The sequence below is a fragment of the Amblyomma mixtum genome, unplaced genomic scaffold (assembly GCF_055824585.1).
Source record: "Amblyomma mixtum isolate Tamu unplaced genomic scaffold, ASM5582458v1 scaffold_44, whole genome shotgun sequence".
NCBI classification, from domain to species: domain Eukaryota; kingdom Metazoa; phylum Arthropoda; class Arachnida; order Ixodida; family Ixodidae; genus Amblyomma; species Amblyomma mixtum.
Window position 1 is genome coordinate 116,514 of NW_028317741.1, and position 20,296 is coordinate 136,809.

The 20,296-nt window shown below is 45.2% G+C and overlaps 1 protein-coding gene across 5 annotated transcripts; it reads right to left on the reverse strand.

Annotated features, from left to right (window-relative positions):
• Positions 1–1,158: 1,158 nt before the first annotated feature.
• On the reverse strand, positions 1,159–19,851 carry LOC149324384 (uncharacterized). Of its 5 annotated transcripts, none has more exons than XM_089565566.1 (5): positions 19,747–19,851; positions 17,166–17,229; positions 7,710–7,819; positions 3,350–3,569; positions 1,159–1,400 (listed from the first exon to the last, which is right to left on the reverse strand). In XM_089565566.1, the coding sequence occupies exons 2-5, from the start codon at positions 17,215–17,217 to the stop codon at positions 1,321–1,323; spliced, it is 462 nt and encodes a 153-aa protein (XP_089421692.1). In that variant the 5' UTR covers positions 17,218–17,229; positions 19,747–19,851; the 3' UTR covers positions 1,159–1,320. The 5 variants fall into 5 exon arrangements, 4 of the variants coding, with proteins under 4 accessions (XP_089421692.1, XP_089421691.1, XP_089421694.1 ...); XM_089565565.1 differs by having other exon boundaries at positions 7,706–7,819; XM_089565568.1 differs by lacking the exon at positions 7,710–7,819.
• Positions 19,852–20,296: the final 445 nt, after the last annotated feature.

Genomic DNA, 20,296 nt, shown 5'->3' on the forward strand with positions numbered 1-20,296 from the left:
TTAGTGTCATGTGTTCTTGTGAATGACAATGTATCCGGTAACCTTGTCATGTGCACATATGTAAATAAATTTTTTTTAAACATGGCAGTGATAGTTCACCCCTCCAGCAGCGCTCCGCCATACTCCGCTATGCTGTTTTGTTGTCGTGCTAATTCTTCCTGGCTTTGTTTTGTCACCATGCTGTTCTTCCCCTGTACTGTTTTGTCGCTGTGCTGTTTTGTCCGCCGTGCTGTTTGGACGTCGCTGTTTGGACGGAAAGGAAACATACGCATCCGGCAGCGGCGCCGAAGTGTAAGCACCAAAGAGCGCAAGGAGGAAGAGGAGGAGGAAAAAAACATTATTAAATTGAAGTGGAGTTGTGCGAGCTTATGGTCCTTATTCCAAGGCTTCACTGGCTTGAGCTGCCCCGCGGACCTGTTGCATGCGTTTTCGGATGGATGGATGGATAGAAGATGGAAGCGTCCCCTTTGAAACAGGGGGAGGTGACAGTTGCCACCATGCTGGTTTTTTTTATTTGTGTTCAACTGTGTTGTAAATCGTTATTAAAATTAGTCATTTTCTTTTAATACGATTTCCTACGCTTCTAACTCTTACAAAAATTTCTAGTAACATTCTTTAGAAAGTCTTCGGACAAAAGTTGATAGAACCTAGTAACATTGAATAGAAAGTCTTTTAAATGTCTGTATACTTCGTAGTAACGGCCTATGAACCATCTTCCGACAATTGGCCACCGATATCCAAAAGACTCAAGTATGTAAAAAGTCTTTATACCTCCTATCATCCACTTATTCACAGTTTACATACTTCATATCGACCACTTCTCAACAGCCTAGCAACAGTCTTCCGATAAATGGCCACCGATATTCAAAAGACTCAGGTACGTAAGATGTCTTTATACCGCCTATTCATCCACTTATCAACAGTTTTTAACACTTCCTACCGATGACTTAATGGTGGTCCATCAACAATCTATCAACAGTCTTCTGCACACTACTGGCCACCAATACTGAAAGCAATGACGTTCATAGTGTTTTTAACTCCTACCATCAACTCATCAACCCTGTATGAAATATCTTTATCAACATTCTTTCAACGCTTCAAAATCATTTTGTGAACAGTGTACTACAGACTAGTTTAAAAAATGATAGAAGCGAAATCTATATGAGTACATTTGTTTATTGCACAAGCCGTTGGTACCTCATTGTCCTTAAATTTTTCTAAAATGACTAGTTCTTGACACTCATCAAAACTTTTGACGACGTGCATACGTGCCGGAAAATGAGTATACTGCCTTCAGCACACGCAGAAGCTTCTGCTCCTTCAAAATCCTCTTGCTAGCAATGGTGACAGCGTGTTTTTCACGTGCAAGGAACTCACTTCAAAATTTCTGATTGTGTACCCTAGAAGAAAAGAATATGTGATTACACACAGAAGCTAGCGATTTTATAAGCTTTATGCAAGGTCCTCATGCATCTTTAGGAGGAAGTGTCATTGCCAGTAGTCAATATCAGATGCACTTGGCTTTTTCATATGAATATAAAATCTCACCTCATTATATATAAGCAGACAAGGAAAGGGAAAAAAGGGGCTCGTGGTGCACGCACACACACTGTTCATGTGCACCTTTCTGTACAACACAGAACTCATTTCTTTGTAACATGAATTAAGTGTCCATGCGCCACATACCAAACCATTAAAAGAAACTTTTTATGTGCATTGGCACACACCGTGCGACACGGTTGGATAAAGAGTAAATCAAGCCAGATTCTCTTTTAACTTCTTGACAAGACAGTCAGTCTAGAACAGTCCAGGTGACCAAATAATCCGTCAATGAAATGAAAGCTATGAATACCCTGCTATAACACATGCTTTATGTGAAATCTTGAAGAGGAAAGTGAGCAGCTTATAAAAGCGCGGACCGCATGTGATATGTTTAACGTGGCGGGATGTGGGTTTTTGCCTTTGACAAGCATCATAGCTGCGTGTTTATATTTAACAGCTGACTGTACTATAATATACGCATTTAGAATCAACCTTTCTAATGATGTCATTTTTACCTCCCTAGAATGGCCAAATAATCCCTCAAAGTGAAACAATTGATAGTTGCATACTGTTTTAAGATAATCAATAAAGAGGGCAAAGAATAGCGACTTAAAAGGCAAACAGGGTGGTAAACATATGCTAAAAGTCCATAAAAATTTAGGTATCTAGCTAGTTAAACCTGCCACCGCTTGGTTGTGCTACAACAGCAGACTAAAGAAATCCTGCATGCACTCCACGCAAGGTGGTTTCAGCCACCAAATCAAACACCTTTTGAAGGCAGGATATATCCCAAACAGTACTTGTCTGTAGCGTCAAGAGTTCTAATAAGTTGTAGAGAACAAGCCAAACCAACAGCAAGATTTGGCCATAACGATGAAGAGAAAAGGGAAAACATAATTGCAGTTCCCTATTATTAACCCCTTGCACATAGACTCAAAATAATAGGAAATCGAGTACGCATTAAAGTATTATTCTCAGCCCCCAGAAAGCTAGACAAGACCTGTAAAAAGCAATGCTGAGTACATTGCACGAGAGGGTACCATAAACTATGACGATCATTTTGTGATAGTATCTGAATGAGGCACTGTGCACATCACCGCACAGTCATGCAGCAAGCAATATGTGTGCCACAGAAAAAGATGCTTAAACAAACCTCTGAAAGAACACCACAAAACGCAAGTGGTGAAAGGGCACATCAGTATGCACTGCACAGACTAGGAGAGTTAATCCAATCTCTACTTCACATAAACAAAAGTGACAAGAAAAAACAGCAATAAGGTAATGCAGAAAATTACTGAAGCCACATAAATCACATGGCTAAAGGTTGCATGCGTTAACAAAAGGAACTTGGATTTTTAGACACTGCTGTTGTCATCACCATCAGATTAATTGCGCATATATGCTCCAATGTTATTCCTGATTTTTTTTGTTGTTTGAAGCCATACCTATTTACGCAGCCAAGCAATAAAAATTTTTGTTGAAAGTCGGAACTAAACGTTTTTTGATACCAAGTAATAGCTTCCTGTACTTCTGTCATCCTTTATATGCTAGGCACAGGCAGCTCCAATGGTAATGAGAATGGTCAGTTAAGACACAACAATGAAATCGGGGTTGTTGCCTGTGCACCTAATTTGAAAACTTCACATGAGCATTATCCCCTCACAAAACACTTTAAAACAAATAAAAAGTGGACTTTTTAATCACATTTATGGAGTAACTATTGCTCTAATATGGGTAATGTGTTCCTTTCACACTGGCGGCACCTACGTGTCAATAGAAAACAATAAAAAGAAACCTGAATGCATACCTATGATGGCGTTGACCCTCAACGGGTCAAGTGCCTCTTTCAACTGAACGTCTTTGTGGGCGTTAGACTTTCTCCCGAACAAAGATTTTCCAATATATTCTTCTGGTGTAAAGAGTACGCGCAGCAGTGATCTGGCAAATTTTGACCCTGAGCCCCTTGCGTCAGCCTTGATTCGGGCCAACGTTCCCTCATCAACTTGCACTCCCTCGCCAATGTCAACCTGAAAATGACAAGAGCAAAAACACATTAACACAAATACGGTGCTCTCATTTGATGCTTTTTTTAAAAATATCTTGCGAGCCACACCTACCCTGCCAACTCAAAAATAAAAATAAATGACAAAAAAGGCTTCAGTCAAATGAAAATGAGAAGTCTTCCATAAAAGGTTGCATCATCATCGTCAGCCTGACTATGGCCACTGCAAGGCAAAGGCCTCTCCCATGTCTCTCCAATTAACCCTTTCTTTTGCCAATTGCGACCTTAGAAACCTCATCCTCTCATTCACCCACCTAATTTTCTGCCCCCCCCCCCCCCCCTGCAAAGCTTGCCTTCTCTTGGAATCCACTCCATCACCGTTAAGGACCAGGGGTTATCTTGCCTTCTCATTAAATGCCCTGCCCAAGCCCATTTCTTCCTCTTGATTTCGACTAGGATGTCATTAACCCACGTTTGTGCCCTTATTCACTATGCCCGCTTTCGATCTTTTAACGTTACGCCTACCATAATTCTTTCCATAGCTCGCTGCGTTGTCCTTAACTTAAGCTGAACCCTTTTCGTTAGCCTCCCAGTTTCTGACCCATAGGTGAGTATCGGTAAGAGACAGCTGTTGTATACTTTTCTCTTGAGGGATATCGGTAAAGTGCCATTCATGATCTGATAGAACCTGCGATATGCGCTCCGCCCCTTCTTACTCTTCTTATTTCCCTCTCATGATCTGTATCAGCAGTCACTACCTGCCATAAGTAGACATATTTCCTTACAACTTCCAGCACCTCGCTACCAATTGCAAGCTGCTGTTCGCTTGCAAGACTGTTGAACATTAATTTGGTTTTCTGCATGCTAATTTTTAGACCCACCGCTCTGCTCTACCTGTCCAACTCATTGATCATGCTTTGCATTTCATGTCCTGAGGGACTTAGCAAGGCAATGTCATGAGCGAATCGCAGATTACTTAGGTATTCTCCATTAACTCTTATCGCCAACTGTTCCCAATTTATGCCTCGGAATATAGGCGGTGAGCAGCATTGGCGAGATTATGTCTCCCTGCCTGACACGCTTCCTTATTAGAATTTTATTGCGGACTTTATGAAGGAATATGGTAGCTGTGCAGACATCATAGGTATCTTCCAATATTTGCACATAACACTCTTCTGTACCCTCATTCCGCAATGCCTGCATGACAGTTAAGTTTTCCACTGAGTCAAATGCTTTCTCGAATAACTAAAATCAGATGGTATAACTCGATTCCTCTGCGGTAATACATGTTTCACCGTTTAACTTTGTTATGTAAACAGTTTTTTGTCTAGATGAAAATTCATATATTTTTTCATTTTGACACCTCTTTGTGCTGTGTTAAAATGCTTAATGCTTAGTTACTTTTAAGAATGCTTAGTTACTTTTTCTTAACAAAAGTACATACAGAGAAGTAAAGAAAGATCTACCGACTTTGTATTAACAAATGTCGATGAAAAAAACTTTTGCTCTTATAATTTAATCAATTTGTTGATATGCTAATTTGTTCAATGCCTGCTATAAGACTGAAGCTGCAGGTTTTTTTAATTGTTCTTCAACTTGGGTAATATTTACAGCTAGCTGCAGTGAATTTCACCATGCACTGGGGTAAAATCATCATGGTTATGTGAACAAGGCAGTTTTAATTGTGTTAAACAGTATGCACTTTCGTCATTCATTTCTCTTGATATGTCAAAATGCTTTGATATCTTCTAGTAACTTTTTATTGACAGGAGTACATACAAAGAAGTAACTTCTATCAACTTTGTATTAACAAGTGTGCATAGAATGTAAACATAGCTTCTAGTAACTTTCTATTGACAGGAGTAAATACAAAGCAGTAACTTTGTACCAACTTTGTATGAACATTGCTTCATAGAATGTAAAAGTTGGTACAGTGTTGAGAGAGTCAATAGAATGTTAATACAAATTCTAAAGAATGTTGACAACCATTTTTGTAAGGGTAACCCTATGTCCCATCTATGCTTTTGAGCCACCAATCTTCCAATGGCTTTTTGCTAACTTCCACCGCGGATTTTTCTACAGGACCATTCGTATCTCAAAACCCTAGGGCCTCCGGAAGAGTCAATGTGCTTGCATCGACATTCGGATGGATGCCATCACATTTGAGTTTGAGGCGTTCAATGGTTTCTACAGATCTACCGCACACACCACATGTGTCATCTTCTTCATTAAACTTCTTTTTGTAACTGCCCATTCTAAGACACACTGACCTAACTTCAAAGAGCACTGCCTCTTGAGCTACCATAGAACGATTCCTTCCTGAGCTGCCTTTTCCTTTATCGATATAGTTCTACACTGTGCTCCTTTTCCATTGAATTAATACAATTTTTACCTTCCACGTTTATAACCTGTCGTTTAATGCTATTTAATGAGGGACCAGTTACTCATCGACATCCACCCGAGCGCAGCGATACAGCTACAAAGGAAAGCTTGATATAAGCTTGCCGCCACGATTAGATCAATTGGTAGAGCGACTACTAAGTTGAAGCGGTGGTCCCGGCTTCCAACCATGGAACAACGCAAATTTTTCTTTATTCCCTTTTCTTTACCTACAAAGTTCCTGAGAAAGCTGTATAGCTTCCCTTTGTAGGCGTGTGGTTGCGCTCGGGTGGATTTCAATGAGTGATTACTCCCTTATTACAAATATACTCCACCTAGGGGGATTTCCTAAAGCATTTAATGCTCTTTCTTTCTCCGCCCTCGTGTTCGGCATACTTATGCGTTAGTTTCCAAGTTCTTTTCGCCCATTGTGAGTCAACGCACTTTCTGTATCGGTGTATATATATTGAATACCTTAGCTGCCCACCTGTTATCGTCCTATTTCCTCAGGCGTTCGTCATATAGTATTTTGCTCTGACCTTCCCGTGCTTCGAATGGCGCCCAACCAATATCATTCGCTCCGCCTCGGTTGTGGCTTTGCCGTCGGCGCCTATGGCTAATGTTCCAACAGATCTTAGATTTACTTCTAATCTCGACTCAACTTCTGCCCTTAAGCACAAAACCGCATTCCCGAATGTAAGCCCCGGCACCATTGTCCCTTTCCAAATACATCTCAGTACTTCATATTTGTTGTACCCCCATGCTGCTATACGTTTCATTATCCTGGCATCACTTCGTCCTTTTGCCCTGAGAGGCTGTTCGTGCTTTTTCTTGTATTCTGCCCTTCGTTTAACCATATCCCGAGATATTTGTACTCGGCCACTGTGGGTATTTCGTGGCCTTGTATTATAAGCACCTGATGAGTTGTATCGTTGAAAATCATCACACCTGACTGAGTTGCGCTAGAGCGGAAGCATAGGGCGCCTCCTCGTCCCCACAACAATTAACTAGAGTTTGCAAATCTTTCTAGTTATCGGCTTACAGTACAATATCGTCCGAGTATCCTATTACTTTCTACCAGTAACTGGATTTTCAGTTTCACCGCCAGCATTGCAGCCTGTATATAACAGATGTCGTAATAGGTCGGAGGGATTTTATGTTCATCCTATCTCTTTTTCCCTTAAAAATCAAATTCATTTAACTGTGTCTCCAGCTGTGTGGAGTTTGCTTATTTGTTTTGACTTTCTCCAATGCTTTTATCAGCGTATTCTTGCTTCTTGGGCCAAGTTCATTAATCACCTTGGTTGGAATTTCGTCGACCCCTGCGCAGGTGGATTTCGGAATATTGGCTTCCGCACTTTTCTAGTTAAGACTAGTCAGTTCTAAGCTGTTCACTCTTGTGCTGTCCTGTGTTGATTCTCCATTTGGGGAGATTACCCTATCATCGTTCCCAAATCACTCCGCTATAAGTGATGTGATGTAGTTCCCAGCGTCGCGTGCCTCTAAACATTTGCCCTAAGCATCTTGAATCCGTTCCTGCTTTCTTTAAATCGTTTTACCCAGCCAGCTTATATGGTTCTAGAATCTTATCTCGGGTCAGTAGCGCTTCCCTCCGCTCAAAAGACGTGTTTTCCGTCTGCAGAGTACTCAGCTCCTCGAAGGTGCCTCGATACTTCACTAAGCTCGCTGACCAACCCTATCCTCGGTAGCGTCCGTGACTCGTCTCTTTGTTCTGCTGTCAGTTTTCACAGTTCAGCCGCTGAGTGTAAGAAACGAACGCACGCACACACACGTACACATGGCGCATAAACATGTAGGGCTCCGTCCGTCCATCTTCGGGGCTCGGGGAAAACCAGCCGCGCACACACGCACCTTGCATGTGTGCTGCACAAGAAACTGGAACGAAGGACACACATAAGCACAGCCCTCGCAACATTCGTAAGCGGGATTCCTCTACTGACGCGCACGACAGGTGTCATTCGAACCACTGCCTTCTTTAGCATTTCAAGCATTTGACCCGTTGACACTAGCGACCAATCTGTGTTGACACTGTGTTAGCCGCACCTAGTCGGACGCGAGTAATCAGAAGTGTCCACTGCCTTGGACGCATCGGATGCGATACAGCATCGCTCTGTTAATGACCGAGAGCGTTGTTTGAGCTGGGTTAAGTATTGTTGGATTCCTTCGAGTATTCTATTATCAGCGTCAAGCTTCAGCATGGCTTGCTCACGGCGCAGTGACACATCACCATTCCCTAAGAACTCGTCGGGCCGAACGATGTCCGCAGGATCCAAATGTCCCTCAAAAACACTCACGTTCGGCAAATCGAAAGAACCACCAACTTGTTTTCGGGGGATGGCGCGTATCCACTTCTATTGCTGTTCATCGTCAGAGGGAAAGCGAAAAAGGCCCAAGCAGCACATGACAGTGGTCCAATGTAGGAATTGAGTTGGCAAACAACGGTCCTATGAAGGCCCCGCGTTGCCAATGTTCTCCCCCCCTTGGCTCAGCCATTTTCAAAAGTTGGCAGTAATGGACCAGTTTCTCGGGCGTTTTCCCTCTCTTGGCTCAGCCATTTTTATAAGTTGGCAGTATTTGACCAGTTTCTCGGGCGTTTTCCCCGCCTTGGCTAAGCCATTTCTAGAAGTTGGCAGTATTGGACCAGTTTCTCGGACGTTTTCCCTGCGTTGGCTCAGCCATATTTCGAAGCTGGCAGTATCTCACCAGTTCTACAATCGCTTCCTGCAATAGGCAGCTCGACCTCGTGTCGTAGGCAGCGCGACGCTGCCTACGACATTGAGAGCAGTCTAGGAGCGGAAAAAAAGGGTGGGTTAGATAAACAAAAATGAAAAGTCTTGATCCCCGTTCCCAAGTCGCGAAGCTATGTTGGAAAGGTTTTTCTGAAATATGGAGATTAATCGGGCATTATCCCTCCTGTAGCTTGAAGAAGAATTAGTTGGGCGAGAACGAAAGGCTCTCTAAGAAGAGCTCCGCGTTTACATAAATACCGCAGTAGCGCATCGTAATTCCCAGTGGCGGGGCTAGTTGGTGATTTTCTTTTCCCGAAATTTCCTCGCGGAGGGGAGACGCCATGCTCGCATGTAAGAATACGCCACGCGGAAGTAGGGGGGGGCAGCCGGTCACAACTTGAGCGTGGTCTGCTTTGTTTTCCTTCCGAGAGGGTATTGTGTAGGCGCCCAGGGCGGAAGAGGGGGCCCCGAAACTAGGGTGTCTCGATGTGTGGGAGGGGAGAGCGGAGAGAAGCGCACGCACATCTAGGCGCCCTACGAGCACCTGTTTCTATTCAGCCCAGCACAGGACTTGCACTTGCCGATCTGCGCCCTGCCTGTGGGATTAATGCATTTTCCTGGCGCATTTTCCCTGTTTACATGAGTGGGATGCACGAGAAAGTTGACATGATGCGCTGCTCTCGCGTTTATGTAAACAGAGCTTATCAGCCGTCCTAGTGTTATGCGCTTTTCTTACAGTTGCACTGTAAAAACTAGCCGTCACTTTGACGGTCACCCTTTGGTCAATTTCGACGGGTACTCGGTGTATTCCGAAAAGACTGTTCCTTCGGCGTGAATCAGGGGGAGAGGGCAGTGCAACGAGGAGCACAAAAAAATAAACAAAATTTTCGGCCTTCTGATTAGCTCTTCTTCGTAAACGTCATACGACCGATGACCTATCGCGATGCGGTCGCGTTTGGCGCCGCACGGACTGCGCGTGCGATTTTCCAGTCTCCCCGGAGCCTTCGAACGGAGTGGACCTGCGTCGCTCGCTTCTCTGTTCCTTGCTGCCTCGTTTTCGCTGCCAGTCTCGCCCTAGCAGTCAACGCGGTCGGTCGCGCGCGGCGCTCGCTCCGTCGAGTTCGTGCGCGCCTCGAGGCCGCGGCGTGTGCCGCTGGCCCTTGCGGCCCTCCGCCATCCTGTGCCTACCGTGATCGTGTGTGCCCTGTGCGCTGGAGCCCTGTGTTTTGGATTACCGCTCCTAACCAAGTGTTCCTCGGCCCTTCCACCATACCAACTACCTGGTGTGGTTATCCTCGTGCCTGTTCAGGAGCCTGGACCGACGGCCGCAAAAGTAAGCTTGTGCCACTTAGGCCTTTCGCCGCCCGCCCACGTGGTTCGCGTCTCCTGATTTCGCCTTTTTCCGATCTCACTCACTTTAAATCTAGTCTTCCCTCACTATTTTCTCTTTTCCTTCCAAATCTTCCTACTCTTCGCGTGCTCACTGTGTTTTCTAGCGCTCGCATTTCTTCTCATCGTTCTTCTCTTTTCCACTATCCCTTTGTCCGACCAGTAGCCCTATTCCTTCCACCCTCGTGTCCTAAGCCTTTTTTTCCTTGCCGTTCCGCGTGGGACTCACCACGTCACTTAAATTTTCTTAAGTAATTTACTTCAACACCAGTCTTTTCTATTTATTTCCACTCTTCCTTCCAAGTCTTTCTACTCTTCTTCTCGTGTTCACTTGTTTTTTACTCGTGTTCCCTGACCACCTCCCTCGTGTCCTAAGCCTTTTCTCGCCCACCCAAGTGGGACTCACCTGTCCCTTGAGCTTTCCTAACTCACTTACTTCAACACTAGTCCTTTTCTCCTTATTTTCTCTTTTCCTTCCAAATCTTTCTACTCTTTCTCGCGTATTTGGTCGTGTCTTTTACACCCGAGGGCAAACATTTCCTCGTTCTTCTGCCTATCCTTGACCATCCCTTTGTCCCACCCCTAGCCCTATTTCTTCTACAAGCCTGATGCAATAAGGGAACAAGACAGTACACCTTTTGAACTAAAGTGTAAAATTTTTCCGCAAGGTGCGATATATCACAGCGGTGGACTGTCGTCGCAACTTGACAAAGCCCATGTCTTGCAAGCGACATTAAAGAGTTAGTCAGGTTAAAATTCATTGTTGTGCATGACAGTTGAAGCGCAACACAGTTCATAAATGGAAGTTGGACAGATGCGTTATCTCCCTTTTATAGAAAAGAGAACTATGTTTTGATTTCATTTACAAGTATTTAATGATGGCAAAAAATTCTAGCTTTAGTAAATAGTTTTTCATGTTCCCTTTATTCAACATGCTTTCACAGTTTTATTTTAATTGTTTGGAAAGCTTATTGGAGCTGAAAATGCCCTTCGAACCTGCGGTGTGTAATAGAAGCTGCAGTCACTTGCCTTCTATTTATGGGCATCTATGATGCCACTTAGCAGGTGCAAGGTGGTCAATCGCAACGACAAGTCAGTGTCAATGGATTGAGGCCCCTCTAGTGATTCTTTACTTCATTGTTTAGTTGTGTCCACGTTTTGTATGTTGCCTTGATTATGAGGCACGTAATAATATATCTGTTTACTATATTTTTTACCTGATGTCCTTCCTGACTCAGGTGCTCAGCTACTGATTCCAAGTGAGGGATCAAACACCATCCATAGTAGCTGCATTGCTCTGGAGGCTAAATGCAAAGAAGCACGTGTGCTAAGCGATGTCGGTGCATCTTAAATTAAGAACTCTAGGCGGCCAAAATTAATCAGGAGCCCTTCAGTACAGCCTTTCTCATTGGCCATATCCTGGAATTTATTTGCTTACAATTTTCTAAAATGATGGCCATGATTTTTGTGTGCTTGGAAATAATGTCTATTTTCTTTGTTCACTTTTCCTGTGCAGATGCCATTTGCGACAAACTGCATTTGACGCATCAGAGGCACAAGGTTTTATTTGCAGCTGGCTGCCCGGTTCATGTGATGGAAGGAAGAGACGCCTTGCCGAAGTCTTCTCCCTCCTCCAACCAAGCACGCCACCTGCGATTGCGGGGACAGCCCCCTGCACTGTGCTCGCATGTGTGCCTCCCAATCCCCTGGCCTCTTCCACTTCCCGAGGGCCCTCCCTCCCTACAGCCCCTGCCACCACCCATCCCACAGCCCCTGGCACCACCCTTCCTGGCCCCTAACGATTAATTCTATTTGGACTTTTTCATAAAATAAATGTTTTCATGAATACTTTGGTTGTCTCATTTTATGAATATTTGCATGGTTGCTTACGAGTGAACATTTGCATTAATGTTGGCCACTGAAGATAAAAATTAACATAGGCTTTACTGGCGAGTCATAAATAGAAAAGGGCAGTGGCATGCCAATCTTTAAGCCACTGATGTGACAGGTTGTATGCACTGTCATGAATGGAAAAGCCTGTGCTTAGTCTGCATTGACAGTGCCAAATGGCTGAACATAACAATCTTGGCATCAACAGTGGGTTATTTCAGTACATATTGGTAGGGCCAGAATGGCTATCCATGGGACTAATATTGGCATCAACAATGGGACATCAATGGAATAGCTGATGTTCAGTACATAGCGGTAGTACCAGCATGGTTGAACATTGGACTGATACTTGCAGGACCAATGAAGTTTGAGTGGAAAGGCCAGTGATATGCCCATGCTGGCAGTGCCACAATGGCTGAACAATGGGACAATCTTGGTATGAAGTATGGGCCAAGGTTGGAAAATGTAGTAATGTGCTCCTATGCCAATGCCAGCCCAATATTGATGCCACTGTATTCCAACAATGAGCCATTGTTGGTACAATCTTGGCGTGCTGCCTGGGGGGATACCTTTTTGTCGTTGCTCCCGTAGCATAGCTCGCAAACAGCAGCCTTTTGTTCACAAAAAAAAATGTCGGTCGATTTGGGTAATTAGGCCACATTCGGTCATCTCACGGACGGACGGACAGGCGGAATTCGGACGGACATGCGGACAGACGGACAGACGGAAAACGCCCAAATGCAGAGAATTGTCAGTATAAGTGCCAGCACACTGAAACACAGGTGTTTCTACACTTCCGCACAGCGATATAATGCAAGAGCAAGAAAACAACGCATCGCAAAACTCCGCTTTCTACTTCGGCACACCGAGAAGAGGAGATAAAACCATTTTCCAGACAGATTTCCAGATCACCATTCCTTAAAACCTCGCTTCAATTCTTTCCTTTGCCGGTAGTCCGGCACGAATGCCCAATTCGGCGTCGGTGGTGTATCGTTCACCTTGCGGAGTTCTATCGAAATCATCATTTTCTTTGCAGAGACGGTATATAGCGGGTTTCGCTCTCAAATTTCTTGCTCTCAGTAAAAGGGAAGATGTGTAATGCTCTTGGATTTCATTGCAGAACGTAGCATTGAAGACCTTTCGTTGCGAAAGCTGGACCACTATAGATGTGATGCATTTCGCCGTACCCTACGAACGACCTTGAAACCACCTTGAGATAAGTGATGGCTACTGGTGCTGTGCACATAAACCTAGCCAAGTGTGGTCCACTTAGTAGACCACCTTTCACCTTGCACTCAAATTTTCAAGTTTGACCTGCACCTTTGACCCTGTATTTTGATCTTGACCTTTGACATTTGACTTTGAACTTTTACACTGAATTTTGACATTGCTAGTTGTCGGCAGAAATAGTAAGAAAGTCACATGGTAATCACGTTGTGTCACGTGATTCAGTTCACAGCTGTGACATCAGGTATGAGGCATATACATAACCAGAGCTCTGTGCTCGATCTCGCTTTTTCTTCATCAAGCCAATCAATGAAGAGGAATAAGCGGCATTGAAGTGGTGGGGGAATTAAGAAGCAATAAACGATGTATAAACAATGTTTAATCATGCTTACGTGGCTTCGATACGTGAAACTCTGTTGGTCAGAGTTGAACCACTGCCTAACTTTTTTACTGACTGAGACTGCCTTTGTGCACGCAGTTGAAGGCGGGAATGTAGGAGATGAACTGAATTTAACACAGCCCGCGTAGAACACATACAAAGTCGGTTTATATCGCAAAGCATCAAACCAGTGATCAGTTCTCCGTGCCACGATTTGTTTCGGAAGAGTAAGCAAATGTTGTTCAGTACTTATCAAGCTCTCAGAGAGCCATCGTGGAGATTTCGACGATTGCCATATTGAAGCATCGTAACACAGAACAAGTACGTAGGGGGTTTCTACTTTATTTCATTCAGTCAAGTAAAGGTGATTCCGGGACATCATTCAGAACACTCGGATCTTCACTGCTTGGTAGCTTCTTCTTCACTCCGGAGTCCAAGTGCATGGCCGATCTCCTTAACGATATCAGTAAGCACAGCTGTAGGATTAAATGCGTTTGCTCCGTTGGGGACCATCATCAGGGTCGCTGCCAAAGATGGAGGAAAGAAGTTGGTTTCACTTTTTCTCTTGCGAAGCTTCACAGTTCGCTTTTGCATTAAGCTCTTTGATATATTCCGACGCAGAATGTTTGATTTAACGTGGCATGTACGCTATTCTAGCTTTCAAATATATTCTTGAAACATTTTATGCGACATTCTATATCGCAGGGATTGTGTAGAACACAGGTATGAACGCAAAACTTACAGACGCCCACCTCAAGAAACACTTCTGTGCCTGGCAACGGCATTCGACAATTTTGTTGCCCAAGGCCTCCTTAAATGTGGTCTTTCGTTTGTTTTTTTTTTGGCACGGCTGCGAAATTCAGTTCCTCACTCAAAATGGCGCAGTTGCAATTGGCCTCAGCGGAGTTGAACAGTGCGACGCCGAGCGGTTGACAGAAGAGATTCTGAAGTCAAGGGATAATACGACTCATTCTTATACGGTGTGTAACTGGCAACAAAGAAAGTTATTTTCTTGACTTCGCAGTGATGGCTTGTCTTGGTGTTGCATTTATGTTTTACACCGAAAGGCTGTACCGGAAGTTTGGTACCTTCCCCGTCTCACTCTCGCCCTGTTGTTCCGCGCGTCGCTGAGCTAAGTATTTGCAGAGACCATACCCGAACAGCCCAGGGCAAAAAAAAAAAGGGGGGGGGGGGACGGACGTTGTAGACACCACGACGGAGGCTTTCTCCATAAATGTGCCGCATTCGTGGCATCGGCCAGGCCGGCCTGTCTCGAAAGTTTTCGCGTTTCGAGCAACACCGCCCTCCCCCAGGCGCGTCTCCCCATCCTTCCCTCGCCGGAGGCTCGCATGTTTTCCGGTCTTCGTTTCGGAGCACTATCCCCTCCTCCCCTGCCTAGCACTCCCGGAAGGAAGAATTCGGGTGAAAATGGCAGCCTCGGCGAACAGGAGGAAACACCGCCCGTTCCTCTGCAACTGCAACTGGAGCTCATTCGACGTCGGCGCCTCTGCAGGCCGTTCAAAGAGGGTGTACCTAGAATCTTCTGGCCAGGAGGATGTGGGGTGAGACTCAAGACTGGCTTCTGCGCCTAGTGTACCTGTTCACACGGGCTACAAAATAGCACGGGGACCGTGTGGAAGCTTAGCTAGATCTAGCGATGGTGGCCTAGATTTGTAGCCGCTCTCCGTCCGTGTAATAAACACGCCTGATTGATGTTTAAACCTGAACCAGTGAATTTAGTAAGGGCCATTGTTATTCGTTACTCCTCTTCGAATTCCTTCAATGAGAGGAAGGCAACGGGAAAAAGCCGGCTTTTAGAAGCCGCGGCGATTATGCGGACGTCTAACAGCAGCTGGGACGCCACCATGGGGGTAGCTTTTCAATAAATTATTTCCTTCCTTTTTTACAATTATTGTTTTTTTTTAATAAATCACTGCTACTATACAGTAAGCGAAAGCCTTCTCGATGTAATTTTCTTAAACTTACACTGCACGCTTTGAGGCCAAAGGTTGTTAATATTGCGCGAGTTTTACCCACTAAAGTAATTCAAACACTGGCATTTCGATTGGTTCGGTGTGGTGATAACGAACTCTACATTTCATTTAATTTGCTCTGTTTGAAAGCCAGGTTGAAACAGAATATGAAGTGCACGAAGAGGCAGACACAAATCGGCGCAGTTTCATTCTGTCGCTGGCTCGTAAGAGTTGTCCATCCGTTAACACGATTCCTGGCCAGGTACGATGTACTGATGTGATTGATGCGAAGTTTGAAAAGTAGAACTTGCCTCTACGTTACGGTGGGAATGAAGGATCTAGCTCGTTGAATCAATATCTGGTAATGCTATTTGTATCACTTTTGATCCGTTTTCAGCGAAGCCTCTTGAAAAAAACGCAGATCCATCTGAACTACCAAAACACTCTCGTGACATATCAAGAAATAAAAACCCGAGCACTGTAACTTTGTTTTAAGATATATTTTTCAGAGTTAGGGGAATACGTTTCAACTGTAACGTACTCCCAAATCTTCTGCATTTCCATTTGGTAGGATAGATCTCAAAGCTTATCCCCACCCCTCTGGCCGGCATCCACGAGTAGCAATGTATTAGCAGATAATCATGAAGATTGGTGATTGGTACAAGCTTGCTTGACAGTTATCTTTATGCCGAAACATACCTCAGACTGAATATTTGCCGCGAAACACGTCCTCTCCTGGGCCATCTTACAAAGTGAAACTGTGATATCAAATCGTTTCGTTAGTAATTTGTTATTGTAAGCATGTTTTCGAGAAATATATGAAGAAAAAAATGCCGCCACCGTCTGGAAGACGCTGTCGGGAAGAGCGTTAGCTGTTCGGTAGCGCCATATTGTCCATGTCATGTATTGCCGCGTGATTAGGGTACTTTTCCATACTTACGGCGAGCGGGCGCCTGCCGCCTTGAGGTCGGATATTTTTGACCAATCTCGACCGAAAAATGTTTCGACTCCTTGAAGCGCCATTTCTCCATACTTCAAGGCGGTAGGTGCCCGGTCGCCATGAGGTATGAAATTGTGAGCTGCTGAGTGCTGACGACATGGCGACCATGCTAGGCCTAGCCATAAGAAAATATTAACCTAATTCGACAATATTGGTGTCTAACATGTCCTACTCATCAAGGCCGTTACGAATATCCATTACTTAGATCATGACGTTATCGGTTAGTTAATTATAAGCAATTAAATAGACACATGCGAATGACTAAATATTAATTTCATTACTTAATTTTGATGTCTAACCTGTTGTACTCATATAGACGATTCGAAATATCTAATTCGTTTTATGATGCTTCATTAATCATTGAGTTAAAAGCGATTAAGGATAGTCATGTGACTAGATATATGTGGCGTCACATCAGTGACGCCACCAACCTCCAATAGGATATATTAATGAAGTCACCAATCAATCAAGCATTGCGTTGCTATATCGATTTGCTATGGGGGCTACCATCTTGAATTGCTCGGACACAAAATTTCACGCCCATTGGAGGTGGTAACCGGCCCTAAGAAATAGAGAACCGTGATGAGTAAGCGCTAACGCTCTTCAAACAATACTTCACAGAAGGTATACATACCAAACATGATTGCAGCAACAACCAGAAGGTTGATTCCGAAAAGGCGAGACATATTTGGGCTGACCTGCATGGAAATATTTTTGTTTTGTAACAAGGTAAGCAATGAAAAAAAGAACGATGGAAGTTCACCCCAGCTGCTTAAAGTAGCAATAATTATTCCGGAGACCTCCACTGCGGCACCTCTTCCTTTCTTCTCTCAAACCCTCGTATACATCCCTTCCCTTACGGCTCGGTTCGCGTCTCCACCGCCTGTCCACCGCAGCAGCTGGTGAGCGCCGTGCGCTCGACGCCACATGGCATGCGTCACACCGCGCGTCGGGCCGCGGTGCCGCCGATGCCATTTGGTATGATGTCACACCGCTTGAATCTTCATTGCGCTCGCCTCTGCTCGCTTCGCTAGCTGTGTCGCATGCTTTTGGTACGTATATCTTGACATAGCCGAGCTTAGCCTCAGCCAATTTTTGTTGCGAAAGCAACACTACGATAGTCGCCGAGCCATTTCGCCGAGCTCTGGAAAGGCCAAGCTGTGCATGAGCGAGGAGCGGGTGACGTCACACGGCGCATAGCTGGCGCGCCAAACCTCCGCAGCAGCCTCCGCCGCAGCCTCCGCCACCGCCTTTTCCCGGCCCCTGCAAAGGGGCTGAGTAAGACGGAGGAGCGAACTTTAAGGCGCCTGCAGACAGGTACTCTACTCTGTCCTGCAATAATAAAACGTTACGATCCTAACACGGATGGGCGATGCCCACACTGTGGGGAGACCTGTGATATCTTCCACATGGTGTGGGCATGTACTCAAAATCCCCACCTCCCCCCTTCCCCTACCCCTTCCAGAGAGGCATGGGAGACTGCCCTCCTCAACTGCTCCTCGCTTGAGTCCCAAAGGGCTCTGGTGAAACGGGCTAGAGACGGGGCATTGTCATGCGGTGTCCCGGACTAAGGATACTGACCATGCAGCAGGGCCACTCTGTGGCTCCCAAACTCTATTTCAGAAATTAAAAGTTTTCACCACCACCACCGCCGCTGCGCGCTCTCCATCGCATCGCCGATAGTCTCCCTCTCTCTCTCTCTCTTCCTCTCTGATGCGCAGTACCGAATGTGCAGTAGCGATTGCGCATCGCCATCTGCGTGATTTGTGGTGTATATAAAATTGGCAGCGGCTTAGCTCTGCAATGCCATGATATACGTCCCCTGAGGTGAGGGCGAGGTGTCCACATCTCACTGGACACCTGAACCAGAGGGAAGGTGCATAACTGCCCTCTTGGAACAATGGACACCTCAATCATGTTTTAAGCTAATTGGCGGTAGTGGCAAGTTTTCACTGCATGCGTTGGCATTGGCAACGTTGTGCAAGAAACGCGGCGCTGAAGCCATAGGCCGTCGGCGTTCGTTGTGTTCATTGGCGTTGTCAACGTTTTACACTCCGATCATTTGAATTCTTTGGAGGAGAAATTCTAGAGGCCCGTGTACTGTGCGATGTCAGTGAACGTTCAAGAACCCCAGGTGGTCGAAATTTCCGGAGCCTTCCACTACGGCGTCTCTCATAGCCTTAGTTGCTTTGGGACGTTAAACCACATAAACTAAACATTTTAACGAAAGAAAGGCGAGCGCGCGCGGCGAGGCACGCCAGCTGTGCTTAGTGACGTCGCCCTCTCCTCGCGCATGCGCAGAATGGTCGTGCAAGAGCACGCGAAACGGTGAGGCTGTGGGCAATGTAGCTCACGCAACAATATATGGCTACGCGTAGATGTTGCTTCCGCAATCCTCCAGGTTTAACCAGAGCTAAACCACAGCCAATTTCTTCACCCGCGTGTGTGGCGTTTTGTTCTCGATGAGAAATACCATAACTATCTGTTTCTCCTTCTTGCTTCACATTGACGACAACCTTTGCCAGTCGCCGCGTTCGGGAGCTAACCTTCGACTGTGCCATGCAGCCAATCAAGAGATTCGGTCGTCTCCCACGCGCGCTTGAAAGCCGCAGCTTCGTCAGTAAAAAAAGAAAAACACTTATTTTTAGTTTTTATCTGCCCAAACTAATATCTGTCAGAGGAAGAAATGGATGTGCAATGGAATAGGGATCATAGATCCGTAAGTAATACAGCCCTTGGTCACGAAATAGGCAGCACGCTTAGCCATTCACATAATTAATAGCGAATTTTCGTAAATGGAATAAAGCCACTGGTTTCGATTTCGTATCATCACAAGCAGCACAGGCCACACACAAACAGCACAGTAAATAGGCACAATATTGCAAATGGATGCATTTCACTCTGATCCTTTGTGGGGCCGGCCTTTTGGAAAGTTGTTTCCAATATTGAACCGATTATCTGTGCTGCTTGGAATTTAGATTGGTTTCGCGTGCCTCCTACGATGACGCAACATGCCCCGCTATGGAGCACTCCCAGGACCATTCCGGACTGTAGAAAAGCGCCAAGCGTCGCAATACAAGCCGGCATTGGCCTGAAAGTTTGAATGGGACACAACAGAAGCGCGCACCTATAGTACGCAAAAGCAACCAGTTCAGAACCTCCCTGAAAACATGCAGCCCAGTGGGGAAACAAAAGCTACAAAGTGTTTTTCTCACCGTCCAACTTCTTGAAGTACCAGGTACAAAAAGGCTGTGGAAGCTTTGCTTGTGTAGGAGAATTGCCTCATGCCTGAGCTTATATAGCGCGAGCAAGAACGCCGAGAAACAATTATACACTGAAAATGAGAAAAAGCCGACAGCAAAAAAAGATCGCTCTGAAAGGGAACTTCTCTTTTTGATGTATTTATAATACGGTGGTAATGCAAAATGCCGAGCTGGAGAGCTCGCAGGAAAACATGCGCGGAGGACAAGAGCTGAAAAAAGTATTAGGCTAGAGTGGCTGACAGTTTCCCGGTGACGCAAGCTCATAGCAGTTCGTAAAGACAAAAACAGCAAAAAATTAGCTGTCTAATCCGCGCTACGCCTACATTATTACACTTCAGGAATGCATGCGTGCTGACGCATGTTCTGATCCCGTAAACAAAGTAGTTTTTCAAGAAACTTTTAATCACGCCAGTGCTCTGTGCTTTCTCGCGAGACAGCGAGTAACGACGAAATGTGGTAACTGAAGCGAGACATGTAGTTCATGCTGTTTACATCGACGTAC

Excerpts from the sequence above, each read along its gene's own strand:
- LOC149324384 (XM_089565565.1), bottom strand. The coding sequence starts at position 19,817 with ATGAGGCAATTCTCCTACACAAGCAAAGCTTCCACAGCCTTTTTGTAC. Across the intron at positions 7,820-17,165 it reads TGTTGCTGCAATCATGTTTG|TTTCTTGTGCAGCACACATG; the intron begins GTATGTATACCT and ends CCTTCGTTCCAG. Across the intron at positions 3,570-7,705 it reads CCATGTGTACGTGTGTGTGC|GTTGACATTGGCGAGGGAGT; the intron begins GTGCGTTCGTTT and ends TGTCATTTTCAG.